At 42.9% G+C, this 25,017-nt stretch overlaps 1 protein-coding gene across 2 annotated transcripts in view; it reads left to right on the top strand.

The window, feature by feature from the left end:
* LOC147029815 (ceramide synthase 6-like) overlaps positions 1-25,017 on the top strand; it is a 90,342-nt gene that overhangs the window by 41,211 nt on the left and 24,114 nt on the right. For both annotated transcript variants that reach the window (XM_085873168.1, XM_085873169.1), the window contains exons 4-6: positions 6,248-6,305; positions 10,560-10,610; positions 13,326-13,418. In XM_085873168.1, the coding sequence (XP_085729294.1) occupies positions 6,248-6,305; positions 10,560-10,610; positions 13,326-13,418 (202 nt within the window). The remainder of the gene's footprint in view (positions 1-6,247; positions 6,306-10,559; positions 10,611-13,325; positions 13,419-25,017) is intronic.

Below are 25,017 nucleotides of genomic sequence, written 5' to 3'. Positions count from 1 at the left end.
TTGTCCATCGGCAGCGTCTATTTAAAATAGTCGAGTTTGAGCGTTTTAACACGTTCAGAAGAAACGCTTCAAATTTCCAAACCCCAGCGTCAAAAAACAAAGGCGAGTGACAGCAATTTAAATCGTTCATTGTAAACAATGAAAATAGTTGAGTGGTACCGTTTAAAAGTCGTTGAGTGTAAAAAAATCCAATTGTTGAGCGCAAGCGTCTACTTTCAATAGTGGAGTTTGAGCGATTTAGCACGTTCAATAGAAACGATTAAAATTTCCGAGCGCCAGCGTCAAAAAACAAAGGCGAGTGACAGCAATTTAAATCGTTCATTGTAAACAATGAAAATAGTTGAGTGGTACCGTTTAAAAGTCGTTGAGTGTAAAAAAAAAATCGAATTGTTGAGCGCAAGCGTCTACTTTCAATAGTGGGGTTTGAGCGATTTAGCACGTTCAATAGAAACGATTAAAATTTCCGAGCGCCAGCGTCAAAAAACAAAGGCGAGTGACAGCAATTTAAATCGTTCATTGTAAACAATGAAAATAGCTGAGTGGTACCGTTTAAAAGTCGTTGAGTGTAAAAAAAAAAATCCAATTGTTGAGCGCAAGCGTCTACTTTCAATAGTGAAGATGCAGCCATTTAAATCGTTGAGTGGCAGCCTATGAATAGCAAACCCCACGTCACTGGCAAAGATAAATTGCCGCACGGTATGGATAAGTTAGGCTATCGTTGGGCATAGTTTGTGAACGCCGGCTACACGATAATTATTCGTTGGTATACCGTGTCTATAAGTTATCGAAGCGCTCTATGCACATTATTAGTTCATTGTGCATTTGTCCAACCCGTTATGAATAGACCTAAATCGTAAAAACAAGCCATAGCTCATTGTTGAAAAAGCCCCATAAAAAATTAGCCGCGAAGAACTTCGAACAATGGTGCAAAGATGTCTCCTACCCGTGGACACGCGGACGCAAGGAGGATCCATCATAACCCACACCCTCCCCCTCACACTCACCTACTACTGCCAACATGAACAAACTACTACTAATACTGATACTGTACTGATACTGATACTGATACTGTTATGCTGACATGGACATCGACTCAAAAAGGACTCGAAAACACTGTTGGGTTCCCCTTTTATGAACACCATTTTTATATACCAATTCCCAAAATCGCTGGGAACACGTCTTTATATGGCAGTTGTAAGCTAGAAACACATTAATTTATTTTTTTTGTCGACCGGAAGACGTCATTGGAATACGTCTACATACGTCGATGTGTGTTGGGACTACGTAAAGAATTGGTTCAAAGCACGTCAAACATAAGGTAGAAATAAGTTTCGCGTAAAAAAGACATTACCGCGACGTGTTTCGACTTATGGGTAGCTTATAAGTAGCCTTTGTGGACGTGTGTAAGCGTCCGCATATCGTGTGTACAACTTATCCCCATCGCATGCGGAACGTGTGTCATACGCCAAGTACGTCGTAAAATTTTGAACATGTTTAAAATTTCTTGACGTACTCTACTTACTACGACGTATGATAGCGTACTTTAGCGTTCTACTCACGTATACCAAACTTACTCATACCGTATTTGACGTGCCCCAACGTTTTAGATACATTTTTCTTAGGTCGGCATACACTGGCAAGATCGCCAAGGTGTGACTGCGATGTTGACACTTCCATTTCTACGGCAGTTATGATTCGAATCGTTGTGCGTCAGCCTTTTAATAGGCTACGTCACGACATCGTCGACGATGCGTGCAGCGCGCTATGCCTAAGTTAGACTATCGTTGGGCATCGGTTGTGTAGGCCGACAACAGGTTCAGCATTCGTTGGTATAAGTTATCTATAACACAACGAAACGTTCTGTGTCCGTTACTAATGCGTTATACATAAGACCAAGTAGCTATGAATACGTCCAAATCTTTAAAAAAAAAACATCAAAAGTTCAACGTAAGCCAGCGTTTTACATACATTTTAATACGTTGCCATCGCTGGCTAAAATGTCAAGGTGTGACTGGGCCTTAATGCTTCGCATACCCAAAACTTATTTCTAACCTTTGAGTAACGTGCTTTGAACCTATGTGTAACGTACCTCCAACGCATATTGACGTATGTAGACGTATTTGATTGACTTCTTCCGGACGACCACAGAACTTACTGAACGTGTTTCTAATTTACAGCTACCGTATAATGGCGTATTGGCAGCGTTTAATAAAAAAAACCCGATAACTTCCGATATTTCGCCACGTGCTGTTACGTCACGTCCGATTGCCTCTTCAGTTTGCTCATGTCTTATTCTTAGTTCCTCCTCTGTGAATATTTTCTGTTTGAGGATATCGTCACGTCGACATTGAAACTTAAAAGCAAATGTCCGAATATATTTTAAAATTCGTGATGGACTAAAAATAAATAATTAAAAAAAACAACAACAACTTCAGATATTTCGTCACGTGCCTTCACGGAGCCAAGGAGAAAAAAAGAAAATGTGCCTTGACGGAGAAAATAAGTTTCGGGTATGCTAAACATTACCTCGACGTGTTTTGACTTATGAGTGACTTACAAGGAACTTGTGTCAACGTGTGTCAACGATCGCATATCGTGCCTACAACTTATTCCCAGTGTAGTGGAACGTGTGAGCCATACGGCGAGTACGTCGTAAAATTTTCAGCATGCTTGAAATTTCACGACGTACTAAACGTACCACGAAATATGACAGCGTACTTCATCGTTTTTCAGCGTGCTCTTAACGTATACACAACTTACCCATACCGTATTCGACGTGTGCCAGCTTGGTTCAGCAAATTTTTCATAGGTCGGCACACGCTGGCTAAATCGTCAAGGTGTGACTGCGTGGTTGACACTTTCAATTCTCAGGCGGTTATGATTTAAATCGGCGTGCGGCAGGTTTTTAACAGGCTACGCCACAAGTTTATCGGCGATACTTGCAGCGCGCTATGCCTAAGTTAAACTATCGTTGGGCATAAGTTGTGAACGCCGACAACAGGCGAAGCATTCGTTGGTATAAGTTATCTATAAGACAACGAAAAGTTCTGTGCCCGTTACTAATATGTTATGCATACGACCAACACGTTACGAATACGACCAAAACTTTTTAAAGAACATCAAAATTTCAGCGTACGCCAACGTTTTACATACATTTTTATACATTGCCATTGCTGGCTAAATCGTCAAGGTGTGACAGGGCCTTTAGCTTCAGCGTGGGAGATTGAGGAGCCAGCCCAGAGGAAAAAGCAGTACTCCATCCAGCTGTGGATGATGGCCCTATTGCTGGAGATGAGTTCAGTGTGCCAAGGAAGGACTTTGTACGATGGAGGATGCTTTGGAGGCCAACTCTGAAATGTGGTTTGCCCAAGAAAGATCATAGCTGATAATGAGACCCAGGAGATTGAATGACAACTTCCTCAAGAGGATTGTTAAGAAAGTTGATAGGAGGGTTTGCCAGATGGTACATTCAGAGAGAGATAGTGAGAGTATCAGGTTTGTCAGGCTTGAAAGAAATATTGCAAGTGTTGACCAGTGTGTGGTTTTTTTTTTCAAGGTCTGAAGAGAGGGAAGAGGCTCATAACAGAGAGAAGAGGCCTGCCTGTGTGAAGGACTAGGGCTGTCATGACACAGGATAGTCATCAGCGAATTTATAAAAAGGATTTTCTGCAGAGTCAGAGAGATCATTGATAAAGATCAGGAATAGGACTGAGCCCAGAACACCTTGAGGCACTCCAGTCTTGACAGGGAGACGAGATGAAAGGATTCCATTCGGTGCCACACGTTGGCTCTGAGAGTCGAGGAAGTCAGTAAGCCCTGTGTGATTGACCTTGGATGCCATCGGCAGACAGTTTGGAGAGTAAGGTAGGATGCCAGACTGTTTCAAAAGCATGAGATATGTCCAGAGAGACAGCACTGATCTCGTGTCTGACATTGAGGGCTTCCATCCGCTGTTGGGTGAGTGGAAGCAGCATGTCGAAGGTGGAGTGATCTGGTCTGAAACAAAATTGGTGATCTGAGATGAGGTTGTTTGAGAAAAGGAAGAACTTCATAGCGACTGTGATGATGGATTCCATGACCTTGCTGGTGATTGGAAGTAAGCTGGTAGGTCTGTAGTTGAAGGATTGAGTTTTTGCACCTTTTTATGTAGTGCAGTGATGTTGGTGGACTTCCAAGCAGATGAAAGATGACCTCGTGCAATTTATATGGTGAAGAGGGCAGAGGGAAGATGTGCAAGACCAGCAGGGCAGGTTTTTTAGGACACGTGAGCTGATGCTCTCCGGTCCAGTTTCAGAGTCAGAGTCAAGGGTTAAAAGAACCTTCTCCACCTTCTCAGGTGTAAAGAATACAGAGTTCAAGAGCAGTTCTGTATGACAAGGAAGGATGGGTACCATGGCCTGAGTTTTAAAGAAAATTTTAAATCATGTGGCCTGAGTTTCAAAGAAAATTTTATTGCGATGAAGAAAAGAGTAAACATGAATTGCCACTTTCACGGATTTACAAAGGCGCAGCGGTTTAACCATGGCAACACAATAGCTGCACTAAAGTAATGGCCCTTGACTTTTTCTTGGCCAAACAGCAGGATAAAAATAATGGGACCATCTGGTATACTTTAACATTTCATATCGACTCCATCAATTGCAAATTATTTCTAATATTTTTGGATACAAAGTCAAGGCTCATGGAAGAGCTAGAACACAGAATGGATCAGGACATAACAGAACAAACGGAGCAGCAGAAAGAGAGGGGGAAACACCAACAGCAGGGTTGAGGGACAAAATAGAGGGAGACTTGGACAAATGATGGATGTGGGAAAGAATGAGGGGTAGGGAAGTGTGCATGGGATAGACAAGATGGATATTGAAGCAAGCTTTCTGGAAGGAAAAACTTGAAGCTGAGGGATCAGAAATGACAATACTTGGAATAAAAGGAGCGTAAACGAAGTACGTGGGATCAAAACAGACAGAAGCAACAAGCCGACTAGCCGAGCCCGAGAAGAGTGAGCCGGACTTTAACAGGGACAAAATATGACAATTCAACACAACTAGGTAGCCTATGGTTTGACATGGGAAATTGGACGAAAACACGACTAGAAACACAGAGATGAAAATAAAACCATTAAACACAACGTATCTGCTCCAGGAAACTTAGCTTTGTTTAGCTGGAGGGTGGAACTCACAAAACAGTCTCATACGTGGAGGAACCTGGAACTGGAAATGATCTGGGAAAAAAATCTTGTTTCTTAGACTTACCAGATGCCAGCATTAAAAAGAAAAATCTACCACAGAAATTTTGATCTGCCTGTAACTTCGCTGATATAATCTCTACTTGTAGATGGGACCCTTTTGGACATGGCATCAGTAAGAGTTTAAACTATTGTTCAAACTGTACCATGGTTTGGGTTTAAGGGGAGCTTCTGTGATTAAAAGCTTTGGCCTACTTATATCTATTGTGGTTGAAGTCGCAAGATGACTCGCTATACACACAGTTATGCAATGACAGCATAGGATACTTCTGATTCCGAATGCTGAGAATTACAAATGCTAGACTGCTTAATATTTGCCTTCTCATCCCAAAGGGTGCAAACATGCTTACAGAAGTTGCATATCAGTCTGTGTAAGTCTCCAAATGGCTTGCCACACTTGTGGGGAGGGGGCTGGTGGGGGAGGGGGGAGTTGCCATTGAAACTTAAACCTTGGATTCTTTGAATTCATAATGCGTTCTTGGCTCCAACACGTGTATTTTCATGCTCAGCAAGAAATAACATAATTGTACTAATGCACTAACCAGCACTTCACCACTTTGGCTTTTCCATTCCACCTTTTGTTTCAACTTATCCGTTACTTCAGGGCCATCTACATATTATGTACTCATAAATAGTGGAGTTCTTGAACTCTTTCCAGCCTTTCTCCAAATTCTCATACCTACCCTTCTCTGCCATTTCCTCCTCTCCAGTTTTTATTTCTAAGTTTTATTCCCCCCATCAGCCCTTTTGCAATTATTTTGTGGATGACCTGTTTTACCTGTCTGGCCCACAGGCATCAATATTTCATTACATCTTGCCTTCCACACATTGGAATAAATTTGAAATGCTTAGACATAAAAAAATAAAAAATTGACGTTTGATGCTTCTCATTTTGCCTTCAACGTTAATTTTGCATGACAAACGAAACTCAAGAAGTGCAAATATTTGCTTTGCACAAACAGGTTTAGATTTCAAACTGTGACGGTTGATCTTTCATTCCAGGTGGAGGTTAGTTTTCTACATCGGGATATTTTGTTACGGAATCGTTTTCCTGTGGAAGGTAAGAAGGGAGCTTGCTTTGCTAAATGATGAATGTGTTTTCCGTACCCACGTAACTTTTTCAAGAAAGAAAAAAAAAATAAACAGAACAAGCTTGTCCTGGAACACCCACCACCCTCAGTTGTGGAAACTGAATAAGTTTAACACTGAAAACATGTCGGTTAGTTCTCACCAAAAAGCGGAATACTTGTTGAATAAATTCTGATCAGTCCTATCTCGGTTCAAAGGAGACGGTGACACTTTTAAATTCACTTTTTGTTTTTAGTTTATCTTGATTGTTTGCTTTTTCTCGATAGAAGCAAAGGCTCCTGGAAGAGCTAAACGGCACAGGTGAACAGATGGATAGAGAGGTGGAAGTGAACGGACAGAGAAAAATTACACACAGGAACACTGTAATATGTGAAGGCAGGGGAGCATGAATAAGATGGGGTAGGTGGTCAGTGAGTGTAGGAAAGCTCAGGAATGTGTGCAGGAGAAACCATGAAGTGGTGATGGGCAACATTATTGAAGGACTGCAAGAGCTGGAGGACGATGTAATATACAAAATGAGTCGGTTCCACAAATAATAAAAACAAAGTATCGAGGATGAAGGAATGGAGATGAGATTCGATCGAGGACTTGTGCAGGGTAATGCAGTATACATTTCTGGAAGAATGTGTGCAACCTGGTGGGAGTGGTAGCGGTGGGAGAGAGGATGGGGGGCAGTGTATGCCTGATATGAACATGAATATGCACATGAACAGAGGGGAGAGAGGTGGTACAGAACAGACAGGTGCCTGTGGTGATCCTGAAGTAAACTGTGTGACTGAGCTTCTGTTATTTTGCTCCGACGAAGGGTAAAGCCTGAAACGTCACCACCTTGTGATCCTTCATGACGGAGAACTCCAGACATTTTATTCTTACCTTTTATTCTCTTGTGCCACCAACACAGGCAGGGGTGCAGGCAGAGTTTTCCTTACGAGGGAGCTCCGGTCACCTGCCAAGTAGAGGAGGTACAGAAGATGCTACAGTAAAAAAAATCAAGGCGTCAGGGCAAGAGTGCGAGAGTGTCGATCATTCTCTGCCAAGATGTGCCTATTGTGATGCACCACAATGAGTGCTAATGCAGCCAGTCCATTATCTCCTATAGTTGAACGTGCATAGCTCTTAATTCATTGGAGAGTATTACATGATCTCTCTGCTGTAACAGTTAATACCGGCAGTGTAATCATAATTCTCAGTATCCAGGCGACATTTGAATAGATTGCAGCATTGCAGTGTGCCAGTGTTTTCATTGCATTCCATGCCATTTCTTCTGCTGTAATATTTACCCATTTGAAGCTCCTCCTGTCAATTTAAGCAGCTATCACATTAGGCTGTGCCACATCTGTCTGATGCACTTACAATGAGATAAAACTATTGCCTCAGAAATGCAGTTACTTTCTGTGCCTTACGAGACAAATGCGTACAAAAAATGTATAGTACAGGAGTGCAACTTGAATGATAAACAAGCCAAGATGAACTTGTTCAAAAGCCAAAGATACAAAAATATAAATTATTTGCATTTTTTTAACGAAAGAATGTTTAGGTTTCATAGCAATATCAGATACAAATTTCAAATAGAACAAATTCCAGGGTTACAAAGAGCGTTGTTATATTCTGATCCATTCTATGTTCTCGTCACGAGCCTCAACGTTGTACACAAAAAAAAAAAAACTGGCAAGTAAGATGGATGAGTTAGGAAAAGACAATGTGGGTGATCTGGATCATGGGTCAGAATTGGGAATGACAACAGATAAGGAACATTGGTGTTGCCAGAAACAACGATTTATCTATATTTTTCTAAAATTGAAATGAAAGTAATTGAGAAGGCACTTTCTTCCACATTAACGGTACTTGTGCGTCATTACATGTATAGTTTGTACATCATCTGTCAATGTAAGTCTAATTTTGAATAAAAAATATGCTAATTAAAAAAACAAAAATTTTGATTACTTTTTTCCCCTTAAAATTGAGATAGCATAAAAACTTGACCTGATTGAACGAAATTAGATACATTTCTGAATTCAGCATGCAAAAAACATATAAGGACCGTTGAGAAAACCTCGACCTCTGAAAAAAAATATTTCAAATGCAGCCCAGTGTAATCAGACATCAGGCTGTTTGAAAATAGGAAACTCTTCATCCCAAAAGTGATGATGGATTCTACGATGCAAAAATCCCAAAATTATCAAATAGAATTGCTATTTTCGGAAGACATTTCGCAAATGCATTCTGCTATTTTTTTGGAGTATCGTATTCATTTATCACTTAAGAACCAGAATTGTTTGTGCAGTTGATCCATTTTGTTGAAGACTATGTACAATTACCTCTGATCATGCTGCTTTAAAAAAAATATATTATCACAAGCTCAGTCTCCCTAACTAATGAACCGTGATCACCTGAGGGTAGACTCCACGGAATGAAACGAAACCACGCCAGACTCACCATGGCCGCAAATGGTTAGATTTATTTAAATTGCACGCCAAAACCATGACACACTTATTTCCTTTTGATAATTTACGATACAGGAGGTCGCGATCGTGACCCAAAACTACCGTAACACAGGTATTAAAAAAACACTGGCAATTTAATGGTATTACTTAAATGGGATGGCACAGCAATGAAACTCATTGAAAATGGACAACAAAGGGAAACGGCGGCTTGCTTACTACAAGGCATTTATGGGCTTAACGTCTTCCTTAGCTTCTAATCTTAACACACACAGACTTACTCAGGGACACTAGATAAAAGACGAGGGGCAGAGGGGGGGGGGTAAAAAAAGAAAAGAAGGTATGGAGCTGAAATGGGGGAGGGGGGGGGCTTCTTTGTAGTACCAGAATAGCACGTGTACACGGAATAGCACAGTAAATACTATGAGAAGGAGAAAACATGGATAGAGAAAGTTTTTCTTTGCAATCGAATGCAACAGGAAAGAAGAATTTACAAAGAAGGAATAAAAGAGGGCTACATTCAGCTCATTATTTTGTGTGCAGCTTGTGGCTGCTGGTTGCATCGTTGCTGGGAGCACGGCTGTGCCGCTGATGCAGTGCCCCCTGTTTCCAATAAGCGGGTACACATTTTCCCAACCTCGGAAGGATAACTGGCTGAGTCAACCCACCTGGTGTTATTTAACGGGTTGACAGGGACTCAAACTCAAGACCCTACTGATCTTAAGTCAGTCACCTTAACCATGAAGCCAACACCAGGCTTTGCATTAAACTAAGTTGTTGTTACTTCCTCTATTAAGTTGTTTGGAGGCAACAAACCTTCAATACAAAATATACTGTTTTGCTACAAGGTGAGGCGAAGACAAGTGGATCCTGAATTATTCCGCAATTAACCATGCCGTTGTGCATCGAGCTCATCCCTTCTTAACTCCTAGTAATGGTTGGTCATGGAGGCAGTAAGCGAGACGAGCTCGATGCAGCACCCGATTGCTGCCACTTGTAGCGCGTGTTGTCAGTGCTTGGGTGGTACGACCCACACACAGGTAACTCACCGACTCTATGTGCAACACTCTCTGCACGGTCTGTCGGTCGCTCGTCCTTGCTCATTCTGTGCACACAGAGACGCCCCTCTCCGCTGGCCTCTTACTGTGAAGAAATTCCACAAAAAAAACTCTGAAAAACCTCGCTTCACAAGTACATGGCCCCTTGGTCGTGATGTCGCCGGCTTTTCCCATTGGCCACACCGATGGCCACTTGGCTCCTCCATGACATCACAACCCAGGCTTCATTTTTTTCCCTGGTACCATTATGGATGAACACGCTGTCAATGAATTAAATAAAATGTAATGCGGATGAAGAATAACAATAAGAAGAAGAGAGCGACTCGAGGGATGATTTTGGGGTTGGGGGGTGGGGTGGCGATATGGTTCTCTCTGCATACATGATCATGGCAGCGCTAATCTTGGGGTTACGGGACTTCTAATTCAAACATCGACGATGAAATAACGAACTAATTAACCCCTTCATTAACCCCTAAATAATTTTCATCACAATTTATTGGCCTTTACGTTGTAATTTAAAAGTGCCTTCTTTCTGCTGTTTTTATTACTCCATCCACTGAACGTCTGGAATCGCTTTGACTTTACAAGATTCCCCTTTCCATAAAGGTGGACCTCTCTTCCCTTTTCATGTAGCTTGGGGAATCATTTTCATACTCCGTATTCTGCCGTGCTGTGTAATGGACTTTTCACAGACAATTTGAATTTTCTTTCTTCCATTTCTTTCAGACGCCATGGTTCTGGGACACAAAGCACTGCTGGTACAATTATCCTTATCAGGTACGACTACAAACTGGTACATGGGCAGTGATTTTGGCCCTGTTTTTGCATTTCTCGATGACATTGTTCGATTTGTTACACCGGAAATGATAGAAGTAGTCCTCTTGGAAAAGATATTAACAAAAACTATCTCATGCTTGCTTGGTGAACTAGTTACCGTCTGTTCGAGAAGGTGAAATTCAAATTTTGTTTCGAGGAGCTGGTAGTTGATATGATCCCATTGCTAAAACTCCTGGGATGCAATTGGCAGGTTCCATCACTTAGGGAATGAGGAAACCTCCGAACGCGCTGCCTTGTCAAAGTGTCATTCCGAAAAGCATTAGGCCCTTGGGATTTGAACAAAATGCCGTGTTGGGGATGCGCGCAACTTTCTGAAAGCTCGTTTTGGAGCAGTCAACCTGTCTTTAATCCTTCCTTTTTCAAAAGGGGATTTTCTTATATGGATATTTTTAATCATTATAAAAGTTGCTTCGGAGTTTATGCTTTTTAAAGCTCTGAAATATAACTAGTTTTAGCCTACATCGTGATAATAATGTCGCTTTTGTTTGTTCAGCAGCTCTTTATGTTTAATTCACTTTGTTTCCGCGGGTTCAGGTTACAAAGTGATACTTTCACGTGTTGTGTATCATTGAGAGTCCTGCTGTGGCCTATTATTTTCTTTTTTTTCACAACTGCAGGAGGAGTAATACTACGTGTGCTTTTTTTTCTCTCTCTCTCTCTCTCTCTCTCTCTCTCTCTCTCTCTCTCTCTCTCTCTCTCTCTCTCTCTCTCTCTCTCTCTTTCTCTCTCTCTTTCTCTTTCTCTTTCTCTTTCTCTTTCTCTTTCTCTTTCTCTTTCTCTTTCTCTTTCTCTTTCTCTTTCTCTTTCTCTTTCTCTTTCTCTTTCTCTTTCTCTTTCTCTTTCTCTTTCTCTTTCTCTTTCTCTTTCTCTTTCTCTTTCTCTTTCTCTTTCTCTCTCTCCCCCCCCAGAAGATCAAAGTTCATGGAAGAACAGGTGATGGAGAGTATGAACTGAAAGTTAGGCAGTTGGACAACTTAGATACATTAGCAGGGGAATGATTGCAGGAGTGCTTGTGAAGGTCTCTCATCATGTGAGTGTGAAGAGCAACATCTCTCGAGCCATTCTCAGAGAACAGCTTCAGTGCCAGCGAGGCTGCCAGTTCACTCGGGCAAACTGGCAGGGAGTGAAAGCAGCCATTGCACTTCAGGACTGATCTCCCATATCTACTGCCCCCGTTGTTAACTCAGCATGAGAATTCTTCCACAGAAACCTGCTCTCCATGATACACAGATCCACCCAATCTCGTCTTCAGTTATCTGACCCTTCTTCCCGTCCATCATGGTACACTGAATCCTGCGGCGAGGCAGTTGCCTTGAAACAACTTGCGTTCTTTTCCTGGAAGGCAAACCTGACTAACGACAACCTCTGATCATGCCACAAAGCCTGCAAACAAGTGTGTGTCCACTCTCAGGAGAGCCAGTAAACAACATCTGCCCAATCTCAAGAATGAACTTTCAAACTTGTCTCCCTGCTCTAAAACCTGGTGGAACATTTTTAAGTCTGTCCCTGAGGAATACTCCTCCTCCATCCCTTCCCTATCTTCAAATGGCGCCACAGTTGACTTTGCTCGTTAGAAGGCTAAATGCCTAAATTCTGTGTTCACTTCAACATATTGTGTCTCCAACCCCTTACTCTCAGTACCCATCCTTCCCTCTCGTACCCGACGACTCCTGAACTCTGTGTCTTTTGCACCTGAGAATCTGGAGAAGTTTCTGGCAAACCTCGGTTCTAACTCTGCAACTGTACCGGACGGCATCAGCGCGCGTCATAAAAACATGCTCTGTTCCTCTGGCACTTCCTGTCTCTGCACTTTTCACCCGATCATTTTCCCTTGGTCATATTCCATTTGCTTGAAATGTGCCAATATCATTGCATTTCATAAAAAGGTGCAAAAAGCGATTCCTTCACTACTGACCCATTACCTTAATTTGCGATCATCAGCAAGGTCATGGGACCCATCATCGCGGTTGTGCTTCGTGAAGTTTGGTCTGCATCTGGCCGTCTGTTTCCGAGAAGATTTTAAAATGAATTTCCTGAATTTGAAGCAAACCCCCCCCCTTTTCAGCCTCTTCTAGGGAGTGGATCTGGACGTGCAGCACAACCCCATGAGACCTTACTGTTCTCATGTATCGTACCAAATTTGGTCCATATCATTCATGTAGTTTGTGAGGAAAATATGTTTTGATGAATGTGAGGGAGTAGGATCTGGAGGCCGTGGCCCCCTTTCCAGGGGAGATACGGCCATGGGTCGGACAAGTTACGGTCAGGGCATGATGCTGCATGGCCAGTTTGGTCTGGATCCGATTGTCGGTTTGTGAGAAGATGTTTGAATAAAATACCAATATTTGGTGTAAAACCCCCCTTTAATCCCCTCAAAAGGGATGCATCCATGTGGGGAGCACAACCCCATGAGACGTGCTGTCCTGATGCATCCTACCAAATTTGGTCCATATAGGTCGGGTAGTTTTTGAGATATTTTAGTCAAATGTTAACAGATGTACGTATGTACGTACAGTATGTACGTGCGTACATACGTACGGACCGGATGGCCGGACACCAGGACCCACTCTATGAGCTTATTTCGGATAAATGACTTATAATTTAATTGCTTGTAAATAAGGTTATTTTTTTTATTTCAACCCTCCATGTTCCCAGCCCCTCTCTACACAGGTTTATTGGTATTACATCGCTGAAGTCTCCTTTTATTGGTCTCTGATGTTTTCTCAGTTCACCGACATAAAAAGAAAGGTAAGTCGAGCAATCATGAACTTGATCAATTCTCCATTGTTGAAGTATGTTTGTCTGAGCGCTGCTCAATACTGCACATTAATGAATTGGATGATTGGATGATATGTCAGAATGTACATTGGATTTTACGTCTGATTTGAAAATCTGAATTAGGTGTCTCACCTGCAATATGGGACTTTCAAAATGATGCAATCTGCCCCAGAATGATCGGTGCACATGCGCAGAAACGTTGATCAATGAGGTTCATTATGGCTACTGAACATATACCGTGTGCCAGATAAGGATTACATGAAATGGCTCACAAAGCTTCTAAAAGAAGCCAAAAATACTTGGAAATGTACATGCGAGAAAAGGGTGTGTGTCTGCACAACTAAAGATTTGGAGAACTTCCTGATCAACTCGTCCAAAAAATTGATATCTTGCAGCCCATATTGAAAAAACTTCTGCCGATGTGGGCCCGTGCAAGGCCTGTGGATAGACGTATTCTACCCGATCATCCCTACCAGTGAGTGGACTTTAAACCTTGCGGGATTATCTCGTGTGTACATCGCAGGCTTGGCGATTTATTTAAGGGACATCTTCAATCGGAAAGCTGATGCAGTCATTCCCAACATTCAGGGAGACTTCCCAAAGGGAGACACTACATCTAGTTTAGTTGCGTTTTAACACCGATTGAAAGGTCATATCTGGGGTTTGTCAATGCACAGGTTAAGTTTAAAATTATGATAATTATTATTAATCATGTTTGGGAGGAGGGGGGTGGGTGGTGGTGGTGGTGGTGGTGGTGGTGGAGAGATTTGTATGGGCTGTGAGGGCAGTTGCAAATAAATATTTTTTGTTTGGTTCCGGGGCCACAAGAGAAACTGGAAGGGCACTTGGTGGAGCACATACCTCCGCCATGCAATGCCTGATCCAGAAGAACATATCGGGCCCAATAAATGTTTGAACAAGAAAAAGAGCAATCAGAGATTGCAGACCCTCGCCAAGACTTGCTTTGTGTGGTGTTTGTGTAGTTTTCTGTTGTGTATTTTGTGTGGCGTTTGTGTACTGGTGTGTTCTGGAATTAATGAGACATAACTAGAACTGCCACTTTATAAATGCTGGCAGTGATGACCGGGTACCAAGATGTCCTGCTTTGATACAACCCCACTTTGATCGGACACTTGACCATGACCCATGATGTTTATTATAGCGCGGCTACATCGCGCTGTTATATAATTGGCTATTCTGTCCTGTGTCTTCTGTTACGTCTTCTGTCACACTTATGGCCGCGTACGTCCCTTTGATCTGAGGGCTATAAATATAAATTTGTCCAACGTCACAACTCTTCCCATCATGCATGCTAATTCACCGTCTACATTTAAATTTTATAACTGCAAAATTGTTTCATCATTCTTAACCTAGACTTTTACTGCCCCCAGCTGCGCGATATCGAAGTATTCGCTTCTTGTTATCATTCAATTGAATTTAGAATGGGATTAAAATAAATTCATATCAAATGGAAGACCAAATAGGTGCAGTCCTGCATTGGAGTAGTTAGAAAGAACTCAAACAAGCAAGAAGCAAAGATAAAGTCATCAGGAGGAACCTGGATAGGATATGGGTTTCAGCTGCTACTCCTCTACCCTCAAACCCATCCAGGCACAACCAAGTGGGCCTTATTCCAAAAATAAAAATAAAAAAGAATCCAGATCAAAAATAAATAAATAATTCTGGCTGCCAGACCATGCGTCCGATCAGGTTGAAATTGAAAACATATATTTCCCATAATGACTAGACCTGAATGATGAAGTTTCGTGTCCATTGATAAGCAGTTCAAGAGAAAGAGTTTTTTTTGTTTTTTTTTACAAGATTTTCGCTCAATCCAATGTGGTTGCCAGACCATGTGATTTATCAATTATTCATGAATACCCCAGTATCCCCAAGGCTTGGGGAACATTTGTGTGGTTTCCCCTCGATTTGTCCAGCCGTTCTGGAGAAGATTTTTTAATGGGTTTTAGGGTAAATCCAATATGGCTGCCAAACCATGTAACCTATGACATCATATTTGTGAACCTTTTGTTCCTCATAGATAGGGGGTCATAGTGCAAAGTTTCGCCTCAAGCCGTTCAGCCAATTCAGAGAAAAACATTTTGAAGGTGTTTTAAATAAAAACAAAAAACGATATGGTTGCCGAATCACGTGACTGATGATGTCATCAATTTTTTTTGGGGGGTGGACCATTGTATCCCTAGATGACCATCAAAAAATTTCATACTGATCACATGTAGCGTTCTACATATGCAATTATGACGTCATAACGAGGGCAACGATGATGTCATAAAAAATCACACTCATTTCCCATGAGGAGTACTTGCTATGTGCCAAGTTTAAATTTTTTCCTTGATGTGGTTTCAGAGATACAGAGGTCCAAAGTTTTCCCATTTTTCCAATGTGGCTGCCACACCACATGACCTATAACGTCATAATTATCATTAAAACATTCTACATGAGTAGTCGCACCAATGGTGAAAATATCGTCTCAATCCGACAAGTGGGTGCGGAGAAAAACACGAAAGTATTGTGCGGACAAACAAACAAACAAACGAGCCAGTAGGCGACGAGGGATTCGCTAGGATCGAAGCGCTGGATACGATGCTTTTCATTCTGATCGATCCACCGACGAAGATTCATTGCCAAGACGTATTGGTTCACATACAATTTTTCCTCTGCCTGGCAAGATTTTTCCTATTGCGTATTTTGCCAACTGGCACTCCTCATAAAAAATGACGGTAAATAGACACCCTATTTTTGAATGACTACCATTTGAAAAATAATCGGTTTGCTGGTTTGTGCTGTGGAGCCTCGCGTTGCGCGCGCGCGCGCACACACACACACACACACACACACACACACACACACACACACACACACACACACACACACACACACACACACACACACACACACAGACGGAAAACCTGATAAACTTCTCTCAATGCTCTTGTTTGACCACACCTCCTGAGCTACACAATATTTTCCATAAGCCACGCCCACTTTCCATAAGCCATGCCCACTGTCCTACACCACTCCCACTTTCCTACACCACTCCCACTTTTCATCAACCACGTCCACTTTCCCTAAGCTCCGCCCACTTTCCTCAGCCCCTCATAAAAAATGACGGTAAATAGACACCCAATTTTTGAAGGACTACCATTTGAAAAATAAAACCTCAATCAAAAATCGGCTCAAGTAAAATTTTCTAAATATCTCGAAGTGTTTAATTCTGAAGTCTCGTGTCTCCACATTCAAAACTGAAGGACAGGTATTGAAAATACTGTACGCGGTTTTTCGGCCGCTGCACAGCAACGGGTGGTTGCTCGGCAACGGAATTAAAACGCGCACATTCCGAACAAATACTGCACATGTTGGCAAAGTTTCATCGAAATCGGTTCTCTGGTTTGTGCTGTGGAGCCTCGCGTTGCAGACACACACACACACACACACACACACACACACACACACACACACACACACACACACACACACACGGAAAACCCGACAATAAGGGATATCTCGCATATATAGCGAATCCAACAAATGAAAAATCGTGCTTAGCACAACACTTGGCGGATAAGTTGACCTTTCCGTGTGGTGGTCCAAGCTGTAATGTCATGGAATGTGTGGTTTTTATTTGTTCGTACATTAATAAAATGACGCGACGTCACAAATAACAATCATCAGGCGCGTGTTGTCATGGTAACGGCAGCAGATTGAAAATTTTCACAACTCATTTAAAGCCACCATGTGACATTCAACAACTTATCATCGGTGCTTGTTGCCTTCATTCTGATCGTAGAAAATATTTGAAAGTACCTCGGAACATTGCTTTTCAACCAGCTTCACGATCCCGTTATCAGGTTTGAAATCTGTTGTAAAACAAAAATATGTATTTTGTATGTGTGTTTTTCATGTTTTGGGTGACCCTGACCTTGACCTTGGGTCAATTTCGATTAAACTTTGTACACATGTTAATATTACATGCACAAATAGACAGTATAAGTTTCAATATAATAAGTGCAAAACTGTTTGAGAAATAGCCATGTGTAATTCACAAAATTCCCCATTGGTTTATAATGGGCGATAATATGAAGTGATGCAGAATCCAGATCCTGATCTTGAACATCACCAAAATTCACATATCATTTTGCACTGTGGATTTCTATCAGCTGTTAAAATTTCATCCAAATCGGTTAAGAATTGTGACCTGTAGAACGAATAGAATTTTTTTTAAATCACGCCAATAGTTAAAAACTTTGACGTCATACGCTTGCGAAAACTGTGCATAATTTGTACTAACATGCATTTTAAAACATTTAGATATTCCATTGAAGTTTGTTTTGACGTCAACAGGAAGTCGCTACGACTTCCGGTTACTGAGTTATGTTCAAAAGCTTGTTTTCACCTTTTTTGACGTAACGTAGTGACGTTAAGTGCGATTATGACGTGATTTGTTCCCAGACTATTTCAGCAAGATTGGCTATCACGAGTTAAAATTTGAGAAAGATTGCTTCAGTAATTTCGGCTGCACACGAGCGTAAATATTTTTTTAAAATGACGTCAATAGGTAAAACTTTGATGTCATACACTTGCGAAAACTTTGCGTAATTTGTAATAAGATGCATTGAGTAATCATTTAGATGTTTGAATGAAGTTTAATTTGGCGTCCACCGGAAGTCGCTACGACTTCCGGTCACTGAGTTATGTCCAAAAATGTGTTTTCACGTTGTGTGACGTCACGTCGCGACGTTGAGTCCGATTAAGACGGTGTTTGGACGCGGACCGTCTCAGGTGGATTGCCTATCAGGTGTAAAAATTTAAGAACGACTGGTCCAGCCGTTTGAGTTGTAGACGACCGGACAAACAAACAAACAAACAAACCAACAAATGGAACAGACCAACATACTTGACAAAATCGAAGATTTCGCCAAGTAACAAACAAACAGACCCAAATGCAATACCCTCTCCAAATTATTTGGCACGGGTAACGAGAAAGGCACTCGGTAGAGCGCATACCTCTGCCACACAATGCCTGATCCACGAGAACATATCGGGCCCATACATATTTGAAATATGCTATATATCGTTTTTGGCCCGATCTCTCAATGGTGAAGAATCACTAAGAAATTAAATAATTTTCGTATCCAGATCCGGATTCGGATCTTCACCAAAATCGAATCGATTCGTCATTGCCACACACCCAACATGTCCACCAAGTTTCGGCCAAATCCGTCCATAACTTTTTTGAGATATCCTGCACACACACAAACAAACAAACAAATAAAAATGGCCCATAGGGCCAGGACTTGACAAAATTCAACAAGATCACGTGCCATCGAGAATATTGAGCGATAAGGTATTTTTGGGGTTAAACATAGTTTTTAGGGTAAACAAACAAAAAAAATTAAATGGAAATACCTGTCACCTCCGTAATCCGTAATGGATGTGACCAATTTTTAATCCAGTCAAAGATACTCCCCTCCTACGTCCGTGTTTCAAATTTGAAAGGAATCCGTTAAGATTTGGCGGAGACATGAATTTTTGAAAATCGGCCCATGCTAAAAGATACGGATTTTCGCGATTTTCAGGAATTTTTCCTGACCATGACCTTTGACATGCCAAAAGTTATAGGGTTCTATTCTGGTGGCGAATAAGTCCATTGGTGAGGTTCCATGACATTCCGACTTGAAATGCGACCTGTAGAGCGAGACGTACACACAAACAAACAAACTCACAAACTGAACCGACCAACATACTTGACAAAATCGTCGATTTCGTCAAGTGACAAACAAACAGACAGAAAGGGGTGAAAACATAACCTCCTTCACCTTCGGTGGCAGAGGAAAAAAAACAACTCATGTCAGAACAGCTGTACACACAACAACACAACAGAGTTTGTAAAGTAATCCATTGGCACATTTGCAAAAACTTTGATGTCCCAGTTCAAGAGAATTTGTGGCAACATGAACCAAAAGCAATCACTGAAAACATGGAAATACCTTCCGCTCACGTACGACCTATGATCCCATCAGGCTGAACAACGAAAACAAAGCATTGCGACGAGATATCATACTTGCTGTAGGTACAAAGAAGAGAAGAAGGCATTGCTAATTTGGGTGTTAATACCCAGCTATTTTGGACTAAACAATACAGAAATCAAGAAAATGACCAAGTACCATGACCTCAAGAATGAAGTAAAAAAAAAAAAAAAAACCCTGGAAGCTGAAGCATGCCAAGGTTGTACTAAGGGAATAGTTGGAGCTAAGGGAATGATGATGAAGAACCTCACAGAGATATTAAAAACCATCCCTACGAATATGATTACAAACAAACTACAATTGGAAGCTTTCCGAGGCTCAGTGACGATCCTGAAGAGAGCCCTCGGCACAAAACTGACTACAGAAAACTTCACAGCTCGGTCCTGACCCCTTACTGAAATGAAGGTGGCTACTTTGAGTCCGCCCTGGGAGGACTCCATTCCACATTCTGAAACCCACATATGTAGATACTAGTCAATGACACACACACACACACACACACACACACACACACACACACACACACACACACACACACACACACACACACACACACACACACACACACACACACACACACACACACACACACACACACACACACACACACACACACAGACATTTATTAGTATATGTACTGTATATGTGTATGTATATATATGTATATATGTATTGATATATATATATATATATATATATATATATATATATATATATATATATATATATATATATATATATATATATATATATATATATATATATTTATATATATATATATATATATATATATATATGTATTGATATATATATATATATATATATATATATATATATATATATGTATATTTATATATATATATATATATATATATGTATATTTATATATATATATATATATATATATGTATATTTATATATATATATATATATATATATATATATATATATATATATATATATATATATATTGTTGCGGGTCGAAGAACCACATCCCTCCAAAGCAATAGCAACCATCATACAGCGGTCCCTAGACGTTATTCCATTAATGTACGTTCAGATAGTCCCTTCCCTTTTGTCTAGCAGGACAATGGGACAGTGCGTTGTGTGAACTTCATAGCTCGGTCTGATTAAATCTCTGGACTCATTCCTATTATTTTTTTCTACTCTTCTACTCTTCTTCCTGAGGTAAATCCCAGCCACGTGCGCCCTTCGCTGTGAGATGGGTCCTCAGTGAAGACCAAGCAGGCATTACGCCAGACACCCCTCTGCAGAAATCACAGCCTGCCAAACACACGTGCAGCGGTAATTTCCACCCACTGGACAGAAAGCGCACCCAACACGGCGCCCATGCTACATGGAACACATACCGAGGAGATGGAAGAAACGGCACCCTAAATGCTGGCAACTTGCAAAGCGCACGTGGCCACGCCCTTTCCAACCCATGTCCAAATCCCCATCTAATAATGATATCTATCTTCTTCCAATCCGAATTCCCATTTAATACTTATGTCTATCCTCTCTTCCAATCTTTACCCTGAATTCATGACACGGATCAGGGCGGTGGACCCATGCACGGCTCCGGGGCGGTTTATCATCGCACTGCACGGGGCATGCTCGATGGCGGGTGGACCGATGCGCTGACCACGTGTACAATGGCGGACTCACATGCAGCCGTGATACTTTATCATCGTGCAGAACGGGGCACGATTAACACACATATTTGGTCAGGTCTGTGCATGTGGTTACAATGACATGTTACCCTCAGTCTTCGCTCACCACGGCGGCAACAAATGTCTCCCGCGGACGGCAGACATCCTCCCGCATCTCCGCCTCGATGCAGCTGCTACCAGGCAGAAGCATGCTGTGTGGCTGGATCGCTCGGGCCGTGTGGCGCACCATGGAGCAGGCACATTGACCAGCGCCGACCGCGGGTCGCCGGGACACGGCACTGGGTTCGGTGCAAAGCGATTCATATTACGGGGTTCGATGCAAGGCGATTCATGTCACGGTGCTCGGAGCGAAACAATTCCACAGCTTGGAACCATCTGGCCAGAAGTGAAGTGGAGCCGCTTCCGGTCATGGTGGCCGGCCCGTGTGCTGGTCAAGGCCCAACCAGAGCGCCCGATTCGGGTGACGACATCACTTCAGGTCGTCACCCCCGCCCCGCACCACTGGTTCTATAAAAGGACGGGTCGTGAGGCGGAAAAAGAGTAGTTGTCGTCGTTCCAGAAGAGTGGTATCTTTGTTCAGTAGTAGTCTTCGTTCGAGAATCGTCATCATTCCTGAGTCGTTCAAGAGTCGATTGTGTATCGTCGTTCCTGCTCGCTCAGCCCTGTCGATTCGTCTTGCTCCTCCTGGCCTGGAATTTATCTTCAACCATTCGCCTGCTGGCTCCGCATTCTTCACCAACTCGTTGCTGACTCCGCCTTCTTCACCACTTCTCCGCCCTTCTCTGCCCACTTGCTTTGGACTCTGCCTCTCTCTCCACCCGTTGGCTTTTGACTCCACCAAAGTCCCTCACTGCACGCGCGATGGTCGCCTCTCATACTCTGGACCGACGCCAGCTGCACGAAGTGCCACGAAGCAAGAGACGACGCGCCAGCTGTCAGTGAGGTATCGCCCAGCGGAGCACCCCCCGACCCCAAAAACATATTGGTGGTGTGATCGGACAATCGTGCAAGGTATTGAGAAACCGTTTGCCTCATCTCCTCTCCTTTTTCTCTTCATCGGGTTGTGTGTGTGTGTGTGTGTGTGTGTGTGTGTGTGTGTGTGTGTGTGTGTGTGTGTGTGTGTGTGTGTGTGTGTGTGTGTGTGTGTGTGTGTGTGTGTGTGTGTGTGTGTGTGTGTGTGTCCTGGCGCCTGTCTTCATTTAAGTTAAGAGTGTACAATAATTATATCTGGATAACTCTGCTCTGTGCCTGCTTTTGTAAGTTGCTTGTATATTGCCGCACCTTTCAATTTTCTTGCTATTCCTGCTTACACACAACAATAAACAACATTAACTGCGCCACATATCTTTCCTCGCCTGCCTGTAATTAAACTGTTTGTAGAAATGTTCGCAGCTCGTTTTTGTGTGTTCTTTCTTTGACCCAGCATGGTCCGTATCCTAACTTAGCCGGGACTTTATTCCCAACGATCCGTTCCTTTTAGCCGGTACGTCCTTGGCAGTGTCGCTCGGCTGCATCTGATCCGGAAAAGTGATCCGGTTCGGACAAGGCGTACCGAGGGCGTGTCCCTTAGTAATTAGATCATGTGGTGATTTTTAGGAAAACAGATTAACTAGACGGAGGACCCTAAGTCACGTGGTTGAGTTATTGCTGTTCACGGTTGGTTAACGACCCGCCGCATCACAGAATTATCCGTGTGTGATGGCCTGCGATTCCGGAGAGTCTGGTGGGAACCTGAGATAGCTTCCTCCCCTAGTGGTCTTGTCACCCAACGACCCCTGGCCCGCAACAATATATATATATATATATATATATATATATATATATATATATATATATATATATATATATATATATATATATATATATATATATATATTTATTTGAGGCGCCGCAAGGAGGAGTGATGTAAAGGACACATCGGCCATTTTGGAGTTAATGCCATATAGCACTATTTTAACCCTTACCCTATCATCCGAGCCCATCATCATATCATTAAAAAAATGTCGCTTACATCACTCCTCGCAGGGCCTCATATATGTATGTATATGTATATGTATATATATATATATATATATATATATATATATATATATATATATATATGTATATATATTGTTGTGGTTGTGGAAATTCGCAAACCACCATTCAGGTCCCGTAGGTGAGATATCTCTGTAAGTACATGTGTAGTTAGCCCCAAACCCGTCTTATAGAGGGAATTTATGTGATCCATCCGGGCTGCGACGCTTTGAGATAGCTGTTTTTCTGTTCTATCTTTATTTTGAGCCAACCACGTCTCAACTGCCATCACACAACAACCCCCAACCACAACGCCGCTTCACAACAACAACAACAACAACAACAGCCACGATCTTTACCTTCACAACTCGCTCCCGCAAACATCGCATCACCGCCATTCCAAACGGCACCATGGCCATAAACCACCACCATAAACCCTCCACCACCTTCACCTCTCTCCTTCTGCGGCCATTCCCGCACCACCTGTGAGCACCGAGCGTCGGGCTGTCCTGGGCTCGTACAAGATATGCGCCGAGCCGCGAGTGCAAAATGCGGCCTTTCCGAGGAGAATTCGGATCAGGAATGCTACATGCCCACTTCTGATCCGTCCAATCAGCAAGCGCGGGGCGGTTTGGCCCCGCCTCCAGGCGCGTCTGTGTGGAATCGAGATATGCAAATTCTAGGATCAGGGGAGATTCACGCCCCTTTTTCTCCATCCAATGGGCGAGCGTGGCTCCGCCCCCGAGCTCGTTCTGATCCGGAAATTTGCATATGGGTTCTCCTGCCGGCCTATAAAGCGCCGAGCACAAGGCGAATCTGGGCAGAGTCGGTTTTGGAAGAGCGGAGAGTGGCAGAAAAGCAAAGAGAGTTTTGGGGCAGAGAGAAGGAAGAGTTGTTGCGCAGTTGTTGTTGCGAGGCAGTTGGAGCGCGGAGTGGAGTCGGGAGGCGAGGGCGTCCAGGTGGTTTGCTGCAGTTAGCTGAGGAGAATTGGGGGAAGAGTCCGAGGAGTTCGAGTCCGAGGAAAGGATAGGAAGACGGCGGTCGGCGAGGAGGTCGCGGTGGAATCGCTCGTCACGGGACCCAAGCAAGCCAGCTATACTCTTTCCCCAGAGCATCAACAATTCCCCCCCCCACTTTTTCCCCCGTGCTGAGATAGTGCGAAAAGGGGGCCCCGTTCCCACCCCACTCCAAGCGGTGCCAACGAAACCCGCGAAGGAGCATGAAGTCGGGGCACCGCCGCGCTGCCACATTTGCGGCTCATCACAAAGACGCGGGTAGGACCCACCCGGTCTCGCGGACCTGACTGCTCCTACAGGTCCCGCGCAAATATTGGCCCACAGGCCCCGTCTGCCCCCCTTGTCTTTGAGGGTGGCCTCTTCTTTTGCTTTTGAGTAAATGTGTTGTTGGCGCCGTCTGTAAAGTAAAACTGTTTAAGTGTTGCCGTGTGCTCGCGTAGTCAGTAGTATCTCTGCGTCATTGTTTCTTTTGTAGCATTTGATATATGTGCATCATGTTGAACTGTTTTCCCGTTTCGCTTTGTCTTTTCTTTAATTGAATCTCCATCTTGCTTCACGTAAAGGGTTGGTAGTGGGCTTAATACGCCCGATAATTAATCGGAACCGTCGAGGCCGACGATAACACCGCTCGGTTATCCCGATAATACGGAACAGATCGCTTAAGCGGCCCGTGTCCGGAGTCGACCTGCGCCGAGGTGCGATCGCCCGGTCTACCCTCCGCGTGGGTACTTAGGTAGGTCGAGTTTGGCGAACAACCCTATCCCACGCGGGGGGCTGATTGGCACGATCGTGGTGAGGCCGAAAGGCTCACCCGTGA

This window comes from Eptatretus burgeri, chromosome 3 (assembly GCF_056783735.1).
Source record: "Eptatretus burgeri isolate ZD-2024b chromosome 3, Ebu_testis_v1, whole genome shotgun sequence".
Lineage (NCBI taxonomy): Eukaryota > Metazoa > Chordata > Myxini > Myxiniformes > Myxinidae > Eptatretus > Eptatretus burgeri.
This window is presented reverse-complemented; position numbering and strand designations above follow the sequence as displayed.